This window comes from Petromyzon marinus (assembly GCF_048934315.1).
Source record: "Petromyzon marinus isolate PM22_M1 ecotype Great Lakes invasive population chromosome 78 unlocalized genomic scaffold, UKy_Petmar_22M1.pri1.0 chr78_unloc.1, whole genome shotgun sequence".
Classification (NCBI taxonomy): Eukaryota; Metazoa; Chordata; class Hyperoartia; order Petromyzontiformes; family Petromyzontidae; genus Petromyzon; species Petromyzon marinus.
This window is the reverse complement of record NW_027422625.1, coordinates 3,273,305-3,289,098: the sequence shown is the minus strand read 5'-3', so window position 1 is coordinate 3,289,098 and position 15,794 is coordinate 3,273,305. Positions and strand designations below refer to the sequence as shown.

General features: G+C 45.7%; 1 protein-coding gene across 1 annotated transcript; it reads right to left on the bottom strand.

Annotated features, from left to right (window-relative positions):
* Window positions 1-4,654: 4,654 nt before the first annotated feature.
* LOC142908278 (uncharacterized) lies at window positions 4,655-10,797 on the bottom strand. The gene is made up of 3 exons (XM_076058757.1): window positions 10,648-10,797; window positions 8,888-8,961; window positions 4,655-5,825 (listed from the first exon to the last, which is right to left on the bottom strand). The coding sequence occupies exon 3, from the start codon at window positions 5,795-5,797 to the stop codon at window positions 4,700-4,702; it is 1,098 nt and encodes a 365-aa protein (XP_075914872.1). The 5' UTR covers window positions 5,798-5,825; window positions 8,888-8,961; window positions 10,648-10,797; the 3' UTR covers window positions 4,655-4,699.
* Window positions 10,798-15,794: the final 4,997 nt, after the last annotated feature.

Genomic DNA, 15,794 nt, shown 5'->3' with positions numbered 1-15,794 from the left:
GTGTGTGTACACTGTGTGTGTACACTGTGTGTACACTGTGTGTGTACACACACACACTGTGTGTACACTGTGTGTGTGTACACTGTGTGTGTACACTGTGTGTGTACACTGTGTGTGTGTACACTGTGTGTGTACACTGTGTGTGTGTACACTGTGTGTGTATACACTGTGTGTGTACACTGTGTGTGTACACTGTGTGTGTGTACACTGTGTGTGTACACTGTGTGTGTACACTGTGTGTGTGTACACTGTGTGTGCACTGTGTGTGTGTACACTGTGTGTGTGTACACTGTGTGTGTGTGTACACTGTGTGTGTATACACTGTGTGTGTACACTGTGTGTGTACACTGTGTGTGTGTACACTGTGTGTACACTGTGTGTGTACACTGTGTGTGTGCACAGTGTGTGTGTACACTGTGTGTGTACACTGTGTGTGTGTGTACACTGTGTGTACACTGTGTGTGTACACACACACTGTGTGTACACTGTGTGTGTGTACACTGTGTGTGTACACTGTGTGTGTATACACTGTGTGTGTACACTGTGTGTGTACACTGTGTGTGTACACTGTGTGTGTGTACACAGTGTGTGTACACTGTGTGTGTGTACACTGTGTGTGTGTACACAGTGTGTGTACACTGTGTGTGTGTGTACACTGTGTGTGTGTGTACACTGTGTGTGTACACTGTGTGTGTGTGTACACTGTGTGTGTACACTGTGTGTATACGCTGTGTGTGTACACTGTGTGTGTGTGTACACACTGTGTGTATACACTGTGTGTGTACACTGTGTGTGTACACACACAGTGTACACACACAGTGTACACTGTGTGTGTACACTGTGTGTGTGTACACTGTGTGTGTGTACACAGTGTGTGTACACTGTGTGTGTGTGTACACTGTGTGTGTGTGTACACTGTGTGTGTACACTGTGTGTGTGTGTACACTGTGTGTGTACACTGTGTGTATACGCTGTGTGTGTACACTGTGTGTGTGTACACACTGTGTGTATACACTGTGTGTGTACACTGTGTGTGTACACTGTGTGTATACGCTGTGTGTGTACACTGTGTGTGTGTGTACACACTGTGTGTATACACTGTGTGTGTACACTGTGTGTGTACACTGTGTGTATACGCTGTGTGTGTACACTGTGTGTGTGTGTACACACTGTGTGTATACACTGCGTGTGTACACTGTGTGTGTACACACACAGTGTACACACACAGTGTGCACAGTGTGTGCACACTGTGTGTGTACACTGTGTGTATACTGTGTGTGTGTACACTGTGTGTGTGTGTGTACACTGTGTGTGCACACTGTGTGTGTACACACACAGTGTACACACACACACAGTGTGTGCACACTGTGTGTGTGTGTGTGTACACAGTGTGTGTACACTGTGTGTGTACACTGTGTGTGTGTACACTGTGTGTGTGTGTACACTGTGTGTGTGTACACTGTGTGTGTACACTGTGTGTGTACACTGTGTGTGTATACTGTGTGTGTACACTGTGTGTGTACACTGTGTGTGTGTGTGTACACTGTGTGTGTACACTGTGTGTGTGTACACTGTGTGTACACTGTGTGTGTACACTGTGTGTGTGTACACAGTGTGTGTACACTGTGTGTGTGTACACTGTGTGTGTACACTGTGTGTGTGTGTACACTGTGTGTGTACACTGTGTGTGTGTACACTGTGTGTGTGTACACTGTGTGTGTGTGTACACTGTGTGTGTACACTGTGTGTGTACACTGTGTGTGTACACAGTGTGTGTACACTGTGTGTGTGTACACTGTGTGTGTGTACACTGTGTGTGTGTGTACACTGTGTGTGTACACTGTGTGTGTACACTGTGTGTGTGTGTACACTGTGTGTGTGTACACTGTGTGTATACACTGTGTGTGTACACTGTGTGTGTACACAGTGTACACACACAGTGTACACACACAGTGTACACACACAGTGTACACAGTGTGTGTACACTGTGTGTGTACACTGTGTGTGTGTATACTGTGGTGGGCACAGTCATCTCAGTCAGTCGACCAATTCCATCTTTTCATCAATTTATTATTTTCCAATTTTTTTAGTTTTCTACCTACGTGACTTCACCGACAGAACCAACAATATAAATGTTCATCAGCTGCGCCACGCTGTGTGGGAGCTCCCTGGCCTGTCGCTCCGCACGAAGCTGCGTGGAGCCGTCTGGAAGGAAGTTCTCTCAGGCTGCCCCCCCCAACGCCTCCACGCAGATTGAGGCGAGCCGAGTGGAGGCGAATTCTATTTTGACTTGAAACTTTCGTGACTGCAGGAATTAATATTCTTGGTTCTTTCGGTAAAGTCACGTAAATGAAACAAAATGACAATTTAAATAATAAAAATAAATTATATTTTTTATTTGTGTTTTCTATTTACGTGACTTTACCGAAAGAACCAAGAATATTGTAGCACATTCTCTATTTACTGCAGAGGTTCACGGTTCAAATCCGACAGGCACACCTGGCTACCCCAGTAACAATCACCACAATATGCGCAGTCTGCTTCACGGCAGCTGTAAAACATAAGCGTTGTGTCATTCACAACGCACAGGCCATTGCATGTTGGTGCCACGGTCAAAACTGTGGCAATTCCAAACATTATCCAGAAACTACACAAGGGAGATGGCGCGTCAATGATCGCCCCCTACCGACAGACTCATGTCCACGTGCAGGCCTGTGCAGGGCCACCTTGTGCCACACAGGGGCAGCTGCCACTTAGGGAGGGGTCCTTCGATTGTTTGAGATGAGATTCGATACGAAACACTGAGTTGCCGAGGCAGTTAGGCAAGCGACTTATGAGTGCAAATATGATGTTGGTAACGTAGTGAACGCTTGGGAGCTTCATTGTCTCTCGCTCCTGCTGACAGATGTACCCAGCCCACAGCTCCACAGCTACCAGCCGCTCCTACTGTGCAGGTTCGGCTACGTACGGTGCGAAAGAAGTTCCAGATACACACAGAGACTCACACAGAGACCCACAGATTTAGCATGGTTGGCTACGTACGGTGCGAAATAAGTTCAATGTACACACAGAGACTCGGAGCAAGTTTGAGTCGCGTGTAGTTGTGGGCGCATGTTGCTACTGACAGTAGTTGAACACGGTTGGAAAGACGCTGATAGAGACACACACAGAGACTGACAAGAGAGAGGTGGACAGACACAGACAAGAGGAACACAGAAAGAAAGATACAGAGACGACAGAGACACAGTCAGCGAGAGAGAGACACAGAGGGGAGCAGAGACACAGACGGACAGAGAGATGATGAATCGAACAAACTTAACTCGCTCCATTGAAAGAGTTTCCTCAATCTTTCCCCATCCCCGGAAGTCGTTCCAGTTTCTATTTATTTCATTGTGTGTGGTGTGTACGTGTAAGCAATGTGGGATATCGATGTACACGGACATGAACAAGATCAGCAGACAAGACGTCTTCCATACTCTTCAGTTCTTTCGGTAAAGTCACGCAGGTAGAAAAAATAAATAAAAATAATAAATCACGACGTTTCGATCGCAACACGAGCGGTCGTCCTCAGGCGAAAACATCCAGACATTGTCGCGGCAGAAGTCACGTGAGCTACGGCACGTGACAAAGATAAGGTGACCCCCCTCCCCCCCCACCGTGACTCGCCCCGCTCAGCTGAGCATTGTTTTAATGCGGTGGGCTCACGCGAAATTGATTTCTCTAAAACGAAGGTACTTTGAAAACCCACTGGCTACACTCTTTTATATAAGTGTTGCGTCCTTAACTAATCACACGGAGATGTCTGGTTGAGGCAACGCATTTATTATAACTCTTTCGAACTCGGCTCTACACACTACTGTAACACGAAGGGGTTCGGCCCCTTCCACGACGATAGCCTCCAGGACAGCCTCCCTTCTATCGCAGCCTGCACACTCCGGGCTCTGCTACCCACGGGTCCCTTAGCCCGGCGTTAAGGGAAGACTGGACGACCCGTCCCAGCCAGGGTACGGGAGCTCACCTCTGGTCCGCTACAACCCGGCTCTAACAAGAGCCTCGGTTGAGGGTCCCCAGGTGCTGGTCCAGTCTTCAGGTCTTCGGATGTCTTCAGGCTTGAGTTGGTGAACACTGCCCGGCCCGTCCAGAGGGCCGGCCTTTTATCCCCAGGTCGGGGTCACCCCTCCCCTCCTGACTCCCCCTCCCAGAACCTTCTGGAAGGTCTTATCTTAAGGGGCCTTAGGGACGCGTGGGCGGGTCAGGGGTGTTAGTCTTCGGTCACGGGGAGGGGTGCCGGGGGTTTAACCTTTGGTCGACCCCTACGCACCTCGTTCTCTCTCTCGGCTGCCCCCTGTTAACCCGTGAACGTGGTGGCAGGTCAGCTTACAGCGCCTGGTTATGGCGCTTACGCACAACTTCGTGACTAACGCTGCACGTTCCGTCGTTTTCATGCAGGGGACGCTGCAAACCTACACACCCCCTGCATGAACGACGGAGGCGCAGGGACAGACGTTCGATCGCGTTGGAATCTTCTCGCACGGCCAGCTCTGTGTCGCCTCATCTCGATCCCGCGATCCCAACCAGGTGAAAGTCCGCATCGAACCGAACCCCCGGCAAGGCCATCTACTTAACGACGAGAGGAAATTCACACGAAATGTCGTTTTCAATGAACAAGCTTTTAATGAAGAAATACAATTATCTAATTCTAATGAGTGTTGTTGTGGAGAATGTATCTACTGGATGTGCTCTGCCTTGTATTGTCTCGGAGGAAGTCCACCCACACCTCCACTTCCACAAACTGCTGGGAGTTGCCTCGCTCTGCCTCACAGTCAGAATTCTCCTCCTGCTTCACGTTGCCTCCATCGATGTGAAGGTCCGATTTTGGAGTTGAATCTTCATCTTCACATTTGACCTTCACTTCTTCGCTCTTCACCATCACTTCTTCACATTTCACCTTCACCTCTTCATATTTTACCTCGATACCTTTAAAAGTGTCCAGGCTGGGATTTTCTTCCGGTTCTTGTTTCATGAGGGGTGGGCTCATTGCGGCACTTTGACTTCCACAAGATGATTTCAGACTCCACTCCTTGTGGATCTTCTGATGCTTGTGTGTTCTTTGGTGTACATAAAGATTTGGTGACTGTGCAAACGCCTTCCCACACACACTGCACTTGAAGGGTTTCTCTCCCGTATGTGTTCGCTGGTGTGTTACAAGAGTAGATGAATCTGAAAACGCCTTCCCGCACAGAGTGCACTTGAAGGGTTTCTCTCCCGTGTGTGTTCTCTGGTGTGTTACAAGAGGAGATGACTGTGCAAACGCCTTCCCGCACAGAGTGCACTTGAAGGGTTTCTCTCCCGTGTGTGTTCTCTGGTGTGTTACAAGAGTAGATGAATTTGAAAACGCCTTCCTGCACAGAGTGCACTTGAAGGGTTTCTCTCCTGTGTGTGTTCTCTGGTGTGCTACAAGAGTAGATGACTGTGCAAACGCCTTCCCACACACACTGCACTTGAAAGGTTTATCTCCCGTGTGTGTTCTCTGGTGTACATGAAGATTTGATGACTGTGTAAACGCCTTCCCACACACACTGCACTTGAAAGGTTTATCTCCTGTGTGAGTTCTCTGGTGTACATGAAGAGATGATGACTGTGTAAACGCCTTCCCACACACACTGCACTTGAAGGGTTCATCTCCTGTGCGAGTTATCTGGTGCCGTGTCAAATCTCCAGTACGATCCGGGTTGTTTTCACGCCGGACGCATTTCTGCCTTTTTGCACCGAGCCGCGCCGAGTGCCTTTGCTCCATGAGACAAATTCTGCAGAGGAAGCGACAGCTGCAGAGAGAAAAAAAAATATCCACACCATCTACACGTCAGTATCGATGCACAGAGGAATGCATACACACAGTCACACGTGACTTACATGTCTATACTTATTCATATATTCATGTTGTAGTGAAAAAGCGTCCCAAATTCATCACACGGGCTGTTATGGCACACAATGAGTGGGCAAATGTCACAATCGTGCCTGGAAGCCCTCGTATCTTCAAAATGAATGTTAACCCAAAACTCCGAGCACACAATTTCGGCTTTCTGGCTTCAAAAGGAACATTTATGAAAGCTAAATTCAGCTGACATAGCAAAGGGTGTTGAAAATAATACTATTTGTGTTATGCAGAAATGCATAAATTAATGTTCAATTGCAACTTAGAGGTGTGAAGCCAGGCACAGATGTCCTTGAATGCTGGGATGAACAGTTCCGACTTCAGCTGCACGTTTGCTGTGATAACTTCCTGACTCCATTCTTACAAAGAGTTCCGGAGAAAAACTAAACTACTGTTTTGCGATAACCGCCATACTCTAATAGAGTTAATAGACTTTACTGCAAATACAAACTTGACACTGTCACACACTCAAAGGTGGAGCCAGGATTTTCAGGTAGGGGGGGCAACCCCTCCAGCAATGAAAAATGAGAGGAGTTGTTAGTAAGTAGAGAGTTGTTAGTAAGGAGTTGTTAGTAAGTAAAGAGTTGTTAGTAAGTAAGGAGTTGTTAGTAAGTAAGGAGTTGTTAGTAAGTAGGGAGTTGTTAGTACGTAAAGAGTTGTTAGTAGGGAGTTGTTAGTAAGTAGGGAGTTGTTCGTAAGGAGTTGTTACTAAGGACTTGTCCCTTATATTCTTAGCTCTTTCGGTAAAGTCACGTTGAAGGGAAACAATAAAATAATAAAATATATATAAAACAATAAAAATTCTCACGACGTTTCGACCATAACACAAACGGTTGTGTTATGGTCGAAACGTCGTGAGAATTTTTATTGTTTTATATATATTAGTATTTTATTGTTTCCCTTCAACGTGACTTTACCGAAAGCACTAAGAATATGAATTACTGCAGTCACGAAAGCTTTAAATCAAAATTTGACTTGTCCCTTGCTTTTTAATCAATGCGTGTGAAAGGCATCACGCTCGCTGAAGGTGTTTGCCATCAGGGAAGTCGTGTACTGTATACGCAACTGCGCACAATTCTGTGAGTCGCTTGTAACTGCTTTGCCGTTAATTATTGCCAATTATGGACTCGGACTGTTGTCCTCTCATAGAGTCCCTGGCACGTAATAACATGCCACACGGTGGCAGTGGGGGTCGCAAAATGCTGATTTATCTATATATATGAAAGGGAAATGTGTGGATATGTGTATCTGTTCGAAATGTTTAGCATACTTCCCAACATGCTACACACTTGAGACTTGGCATGTCGGTAGGTTCCATATTGTACACAACGTAAAAAGAATAAAAATAGACTTTTAAATTCTGGGGGGGGGGGGGGGGGGGAGGAGGGTGGGGGAATGACCATGAAGTTTGTGGAGTCAACCCGCAACACACCTGAGTTAAGTGCTCTGTAATGTTTACCCCTACCATATGGCTCTTCGTGCGCTGTACTTCTAGGAGGTGTTAACAGCGTGCCGGGAGATTTTAGGTGGCGCTTCGCTCCTGGCCGATGAAGCCATTGGCTTCTCGGAGTTTCAATACATATCCGTGCGAAGAATGGGTACAACGGCTATCTTAAATATAAAGCAGAACATTACACCTGTTTGTGTGACGCAGCAAAACCTCTCCAACGCTGTGCTCTGGCGTCATGAAATTTTCACAGCTCATGCTGTCTGGAATTTCTAAGTGAACGCGACTATTTTCAGCTCGCCACGTCATTCCCTTCCCGAGTGGCCAAAATCGACCTTGCGTAGAAGTGGATTAAGGTTAAATTTCCATTAGTGAAAACATCCGATTTAGGTTACTTGATTTGTTTCGGCTTTTTTCCTTCGTGCGAGCATCAACATTTCCGGGTTTTTCAGTTGAAATATAAGGGAATATGAAATGTATCCAAGACAAGAATCCAAGTCCCGGGCGAAGCCGGGTAGTGAAGCTAGTTACTAATAAACCCCAAGGATCCGATCAAAATTAGGGATTTCGATCGGATCGTTGGGGAGGAACGTGCCACCCCACCCCCACTGGCTCCACCACTGTCACACACTGGCATGATTCACAGGTGGTGGTGTGTCCAGACCCATGCCTGGCCACCTTCACCTGCTCAGTATGAATGCTTCCTCACTCCACCAAGTAATTCATTGAGGATAAATCAACACAGCCGAGGCTGCCTGTCTCTCTCACTCTCCCCGTGGTCGCATGGATTTCCTTCCCGATCCCCGGGTTTCCTCTCCACATGTAGAGAGTGAACACGGCCACGCGCCCAAAGTGAACACCGCCATGCATCCAGAGTGAACACCGCCACACGTCTAGAGTGAACACTGCCACACATCTAGAGTGAACACCACCACGCGTCTAGATTGAACACCGCCACGCGTCTAGAGTGAACACCGCCACGCGTCTAGAGTGAACACCGCCACGCGTCTAGAGTGAACACCGCCACGCGTCTAGAGTGAACACCGCCACGCGTCTAGAGTGAACACCGCCACGCGTCTAGAGTGAACACCGCCACGCGTCTAGAGTGAACACCGCCACGCGTCTAGAGTGAACACCGCCACGCGGCTAGAGTGAACACCGCCACGCGTCTAGAGTGAACACCGCCACACGTCCAGAGTTAACACCACCACACGTCTAGAGTGAACACCACCAAGCGTCTAGAGTGAACACCGCCACGCGTCTAGAGTGAACACCACCACACGTCTAGAGTGAACACCGCCACGCGTCTAGAGTGAACACCGCCACGCGTCTAGAGTGAACACCGCCACGCGTCTAGAGTGAACACCGCCACGCGTCTAGAGTGAACACCGCCACGCGTCTAGAGTGAACACCACCACACGTCTAGAGTGAACACCGCCACACGTCTAGAGTGAACACCGCCACGCGTCTAGAGTGAACACCACCAAGCTGTTGACAAGCCCCACCTTGTTGCTATTGTTGTTGTGGGCAGGTCGCTTCTGAAAACAAGAGCGGTACAGCAGCTCAACGCGGGCGTGGCCTGGTAAAAAAATAAAAATAAGACTGTGAATATTTAAAACAAAACAAAGTTACAGAGTAGCGAGACAGGTGAAGAGAAATTAAAACTTAAGCAAGATACTCTTTGGTTCTTTCGGTAAAGTCACGTAGAAAAAATAAAGAAGTGAATAATAATTTCAGTTTCATTTATTTGGTATAGCCCTGTGAGCCATTCGGCTCTTGAATCGGGTGCAACCGCAACAAACAAAAACATGAACAAGAAAAACATCTTAAAGTGACTGTGACTGTGCAAACAGAAAATCCAGGGGAAAACAGCAAAATATTCCACAATAAGCACCGTACACCATCGCTGTGTGCAAATAGCATGCGACGTTTTGATTGCAACACAAGCAATCATCATCAGGTACAAGTGAAAAAGAGAGAACCTAGTAAAACTTAGCCGACTCTCTGTGTTGTATTACATTACGTTTCTAACGTAACAGTCAACAACACCCCAGCTGGTTGATAACGTTCTTCCAAAGATTGCTCAATTTGAGAGAGAGACAAAACACAGACACGGAGACACATAGACAGAGGGAGATAACACAGAGACACACAGAGAGAGACACACAGAGAGAGATACACACATAGGCACACAGAGATACAACGCCTCTGTGATGAGGCCTTAAATAGAGAGAGAGTGGGGGTAGAGAAATTAGCAAGTCAATGCAAGGCCGTAGCCATGGAGTCAACATTGGGGGGGACCAAATCTTCCAGGGGGTCTGGGAACCCCCCCCCAGAAAAAAATGTAAATTTGAAAACTCATTTCCTGCCATTTCCTGCATAAAATATTAACAAATTTCACTAACACATGGGATGGATTTTGCATTATTTGATACAATAATGTCAAAGAGTGTATTGTATTACATTGCTCAGTTTTTTTTACTTTTCTTGTTTCATAGTATGTAATGGCAGAGATTAGGGATTCATAAAGTACAGCGCAATCATATAAACAGAAATCTATGCATTGTTATATGAAGACAAGTCCAGATTTTGTGGCCAAGGTTTAGCAAATCGTTGTATTTATTAACAAAGCATCGCAATTAATATTTAGAAAACATTTTTATAGCAATATTATATATTGTATATTGCTATAGCAATATATTGGGGAGGGGGGGGCATTTTGAGCATATTTGATTATTGGGGGGGATGTCCCCTCCAATATATATTATAATTATTATAATATATTATATATTATAATTAATTATAATTATAATATATTATAATTACGGCCTTGTGTCAATGAGAGATTGGAGCTTTGGTGACTGCAGTAAATAATAATAAAACGATCACACACACACAGAGAAAGCACACTTAATAAAACTGAGTACAATTAGGAAATGTAATGCAACACAGAGTCGGTCAACACACAAGTAACGCATAGCCTGGTTGATTACTTTCTTACAAAGATTGCTCAACTAAGCGAGAGAATTGAAGCAAACGCGATCAGGCGAGGGCAGGAGGCAAGACGCCACGTGGCTAGGCCCCGCGCTGTAAAGTTCCAACCTGGACATCGCTTCCATGCTCGCTGTTACTCAATTGACATCCCTACGAGAGAGAGCGAGGCTCTACCTCGGGAAACAACAACAACAACCACAACGACCACCACAACCACCACAACAACCACCACAACCACCTCACCACCACAAGCGCGATGAGAATTTCTCACCTCGGATTTCAGTTCACGCGCGGAGCGGTAGCTTCCGGTGACCTCGTGACGTAACGCGGCAGGAGGTGATGTGACGTCACTTCCGGAGTACAAGACACTCCCCTCCCAATTCTGGTTGGATGGGGCGTGGGTGCCGAACCTGTCGCAAAAAAACTCACGACGGCTTTAACGAATACATTATGTTAATGAGCCGCCAGTCACCGTTCGTAGCTTTGCCCAAATAAGGATTGGCACTGGGTCAGATATTCGCAGCGGCCGAGCAGAGGCGACGTCACGCCAAGAGCGCGGAGGTCGGGGGTGAGGCGAATACCTTGGTGACATGACGTCACTAGCGAGGCCCACCGCCCCCTTGCGTTTGACGCCGATGAGGTCACGCTGAGCGGTGACGTCAGAGAGCGGGGTCAGAGTTCAAGTTTGTTGACAGAAGAGGAGCGGCAGTGACGTGATGAGTGCTCCGCTCCCGACCAGCCGAGTTCCATTCCCGCTCGTGGCCAACACCGCCAGTGGCGATTTTCTGAACCGGTCCTGAGCCTCCCCTACGTCGACTCAGCCTCAAATAAGTGTGCCATCCCACCCTTAAAAGGTGCTCGCTAACTGCACTTGCCCCAACATTCTATGCAGGCTACACGGGGGATCTTTGTCTTTGTGTTAGGTGCTCGCTAACAGCACTTGCCCCAACATTCTGTGCAGGCTACACGGGGGATCTTTGTCTTTGTGTGTTGGGAGCAAGTTTGAGTGGCGTGTAGCCGTGGGAGCTGAACGGGCGCCTGCTGCTACTGACAGTCGTTGACTATGGTTGGACAGACGCTGATAGACAAACACAGACAGACAGACAAGACAGGCGGACAGACACAGACAAGAGGAACACACAGACAGAAAGATAGACAGAGACAGAGAGACAGGCAGAGAGAGACACACAGAGGCGCACAGAGACACAGACGGACAGAGAGATGTTGAATCGAACACACTTAACTCGCTCCATTGAAAGAGATTCCTCAATCGACGGCTTGTGCACCAGATCTTATTTATTCACGATGTACTTACAAATAAATCCGCAGACTACCTGCTGGATCTCCTCTCTGTTTCAAAGAACAAATTTGACCTCAGGTCTTCGCTCATTTACCAGCTTCACATTCCCTATTGCCGTACAAAAACTGGTGGAAGGGCCTTTGCTATTGATGCCCCCAGAGTCTGGAATGCTATTGCTAATAAACTGCAACTTGAATCGCTACCAGTGAGATCTTCTCTCAAAACTGCTCTAGAGGAGTTGTACACCCCAAGCTGCCACTGCTATTCATTGGCAAAAAATAAAATGTTTATCTGTATTTGGAAAACGTGTTTTGGTTTGGACATGTTTGTTTTGTTGTCGTACGCAGTTAGACTGATGGCCTTAATCTAAGTTTTTGTGGTTGTTGTTGTTCTAGATTTGAAGCTTTCGTGACTGCAAGGATCCATACTCTTTGGTTCTATTCGGTAAAGTCACGTAGGTAAAAATAAAATAACAAAAAATCACGACGTTTCGGCCACAACACAAGCGGCCTTCATCAGGTGAATGGACCAGACTGTCTTGAGGACAGCGCTGGAGTGAAACACAGCCACGCTCAGATCGCGACCTTTAAGCTGTGTGCGAGGAAACAAGGTTCCTTGACAAAGGAATTAGCATAAACAAAAAAATAGCATTTAATTGGCGGACTTAGCATGATGAAAGGTGTAGGTGAACATGCGGGTGCACATGCCGCATGTGCTGCGAAAGTTTGGGGTACCACTACTTGAAAAAAGATACTGTACCATTGAAATTAGTTTAATGTTTGGTTCGATTTAGAACATCTTTCCAATGGTTGCTTAATTTGAAACCATCTTCTTGGTTGAAATTGTGTCTGTGTTTGTAGATCTGAATTGCCTCGTGAACAAATCTCTGATTAAAAAAAACGTGGGTTTGCAAAGAACCTTGGTATCGGAGAAAATTATATCGTGATCACCCACAGCGTTGTAACAATGATCAGCTACGGCAGAAGAATTCGTTTTGCCGTGTTTCAAATCTGATTTGTGGTCGCGAATTCGGTCAGAGACATGTCGTTTCATCTCCCCGATATAGCAATCACCGCAGGTACAACTCAATTTGTAAACCCCGGGGTACTGTAAGTCAGGAATGACATCCTTCACGGATGGGATCAGATCACGAATTTTGTGTACTGTATTGAACCGGACCTGGATCTTGTGTTTGTTTAGAATTTTGGAAATCTTTTAAGTAACGCCTGCTATATATGGTAGTGTGATGGTTTTGACCAGAGAATCAAGTGGTTGTTTCTGTATGGAGGGAGAAACAGCTTGGCGGATGGTACGGTCAGAGTATCCATTCCTTTTTGAGGGCCAGGTGTACATGTTTTAATTCACTGGTCAGGTGGTGTTGGTCCGAGATGCAATGAGCCCTATGGTATAAAGTTTTGATGAGATAATTCTTTTGGGTTGGGTGGTGGTGGGAATCAGGTTTCAAGTAAGAATCTGTGTGGGTGGGTTTCCTGTAAACAGAATGCCCCAATGAGCCATCAGGTCTCCTCTCAAACAGAACATCTAAGAATGGTAGCTTGCCATCTTTCTCCACTTCCATGGTGAATTTGATGGCGGGATGTCTGGAATTGATGTGGTGTAGGAAAAGGTTCAGAGCTGGGAGGCCATGTGGCCAAATGACGAAAGTGTCATCCACATATCTCTTCCACAGGAAAGGACTGAGGGTGGAAATCTGGATAGCGTCCGATTCAAATTTCTCCATGAAAACATTGGCTATCACTGGTGACAAGGGGGAACCCATGGGAGTACCCTCATTTTGCTTGTAGAAGGAACCATTCCAGGTAAAGTAGGTGTTGGTGAGGCAGTGTCTGACCAGCGTAGGTACCTCGGGGTTTAGTCCATGTTGTACCAAATTTTCAATTATATCAATGGTATCAGGTACCAGGACCTTGGTGAACAAGGAGACCACATCGAAGCTGACAACGATATCGTAAGGGCACAGTACAACGTCTTTGACCGTAGAAACCAATTGGGCTGAGTTAAGTACTGCTGAGGAGGTCTTGCCAGTGAAAGGTAGCAAGGTATCCGACAGAAAACGTGCTAGCTTATAGGTAGGGGAGTTGATCGTGGATACGATGGGTAGTAGTGGAGTGCCTTCTTTATGAATCTTTGGAAGACCATAGAATCTAGGGGGTCTTGCAGCAGAAGGTTTTAGGGAGGGACGTTTAGTTGGTTCGATTAGGGAGGTCGAACTTGTGATGATCTTGTTGATTTTAATAGGTAGGCTATTAGTAGGGTCATTTTTAATTTTTGAGTAACTACCATCATTGAGTAGGTCCTGAATTTTATTGTTGTATGAGTTTTTATCCATAATTACAGAGCGTTCATCTTTGCTGATGTTGCTCACGGGTTTCTTAGAATTCTTAAGAACAGGTCCTTGCAGGGTGGGCTGGTAGGAACATTGGAATTTTTTTTACACCCAACAGCAGCACGAGATTTCACTTCTAAAGTATTGAAAGGGGACGGACGGACGGACACATTAATCTATTGCAGGCTGGTAGACTCAGTTTACAACTTCGTTCCTACCAGTATAACGTAATCATCAACCTGACCTTGCGTTAATTGTATTTTGACCGTCTGTATTGCGTTATATGGTTTCCAAATCTTGCTAAAACCTGTTTGATTTAGTGTGCTCCCACGTGTCTCTCTCTCTGTATCCCCTGTTGTATCTATGTCTGTATATACATCTGCGGTTATGTGTCTCCTCTCTCTCGTAAATTTAGCTCTTCTGTACCTGATGATGATTGCTTGTGTTGCAATCGAAACGTCGTACACTATTATGTTATTTTATTATTTGTACGTGGCTTTACCGAAAAAAAACAAAGAATAAAGATTCCCCCTCTTTTTACTACAAGCTTTTATTTAGCTCACTGTTGTCCTTATTGTAGTCTCAAATCTTGTAACTCAATTTTAACCCACTTCCCAATGTGGTATCGACTGCAAAATTGGTATACTTATGGCATACTGATGACAATTACTATATTCTATCATAAAAAAAGAAATATATATTTTTAAACATTATTTTTGTTATATAAGTTATGTTTCTGCTTGGGTCTAATTGTCCAATTTTAACCCACTTCCCAATGTGGTATCGACTGCAAACTTGGTATACTTATGGCATACTGATGACAATTACTATATTCTATCATAAAAAAAGAAATATATATTTAAACATTATTTTTGTTATATATTATGTTTCTGCTTGGGTCTAATTGTCCACGCTCAACTGACGTTGGCTGTAATGGACCACGGTCCCTTGCGTCGTGGCCAAGCTTCGGGCCACTTCCTCGAGTCGTGGAGTTCTTTCATTACTTGTATGTTTCTTAAAAGCGTGTTAAATTTGTTTTTAATATTACTTATTCACCTGAAGAAGACGGTTACTTGTGTTGCGATCGAAACGTCGTGATAGATTTTTTTTCTACCTAACGTGACTTTACCGAAAGAACCAAGAATGTGAATCCCTGCAGTGACAAAAGCTTTAAATCTAAAGCTTTTGCAGTAGTTTTATAGTTTTAACTCGCCCATGCCCGGTCAAGTTAATATTGTTATGATCACGGTATGCAATAATTGTGCATTCCACCAGTCCCTGCTATAGAGTATTTGACTGCTGCTACAATTTTCCACGCGATGATGATGATGATACTCTTTGGTCGAGCTATCATCTGTGATGATCAGGTCGCCTTCTCAAAAAAAGCTACAAAGCAGCTCAGTTGGGGAGGGCCTTACACCTGGTAAACTTAACATAGTTAAAAAATATAGTAATACCGTAGCAAGAACATGTATTGTGTCCACGCTACGTATTGTAATATCAATGTAAAATAATAAAACTGTACACGGCAGTGTGTGTCATACGTTCGAGAAGCGTCAACCTTAACAATTTAAATCAACGCGCGCTTACGATTGCATTGAGAGACGGGGTACAATTAAAAGTTAAGCGGCAGAATGACGAACACGCGTGGATTTAATTAGCTCACAAACAAATCACATCGGCCACGTAACCGTATTGGACCTACCACGGTCTCATCCGGACTCCGTCGCGCGGCAAGGCGCGCGAGTTCTCCGGCAGCGAAATCAGGCAA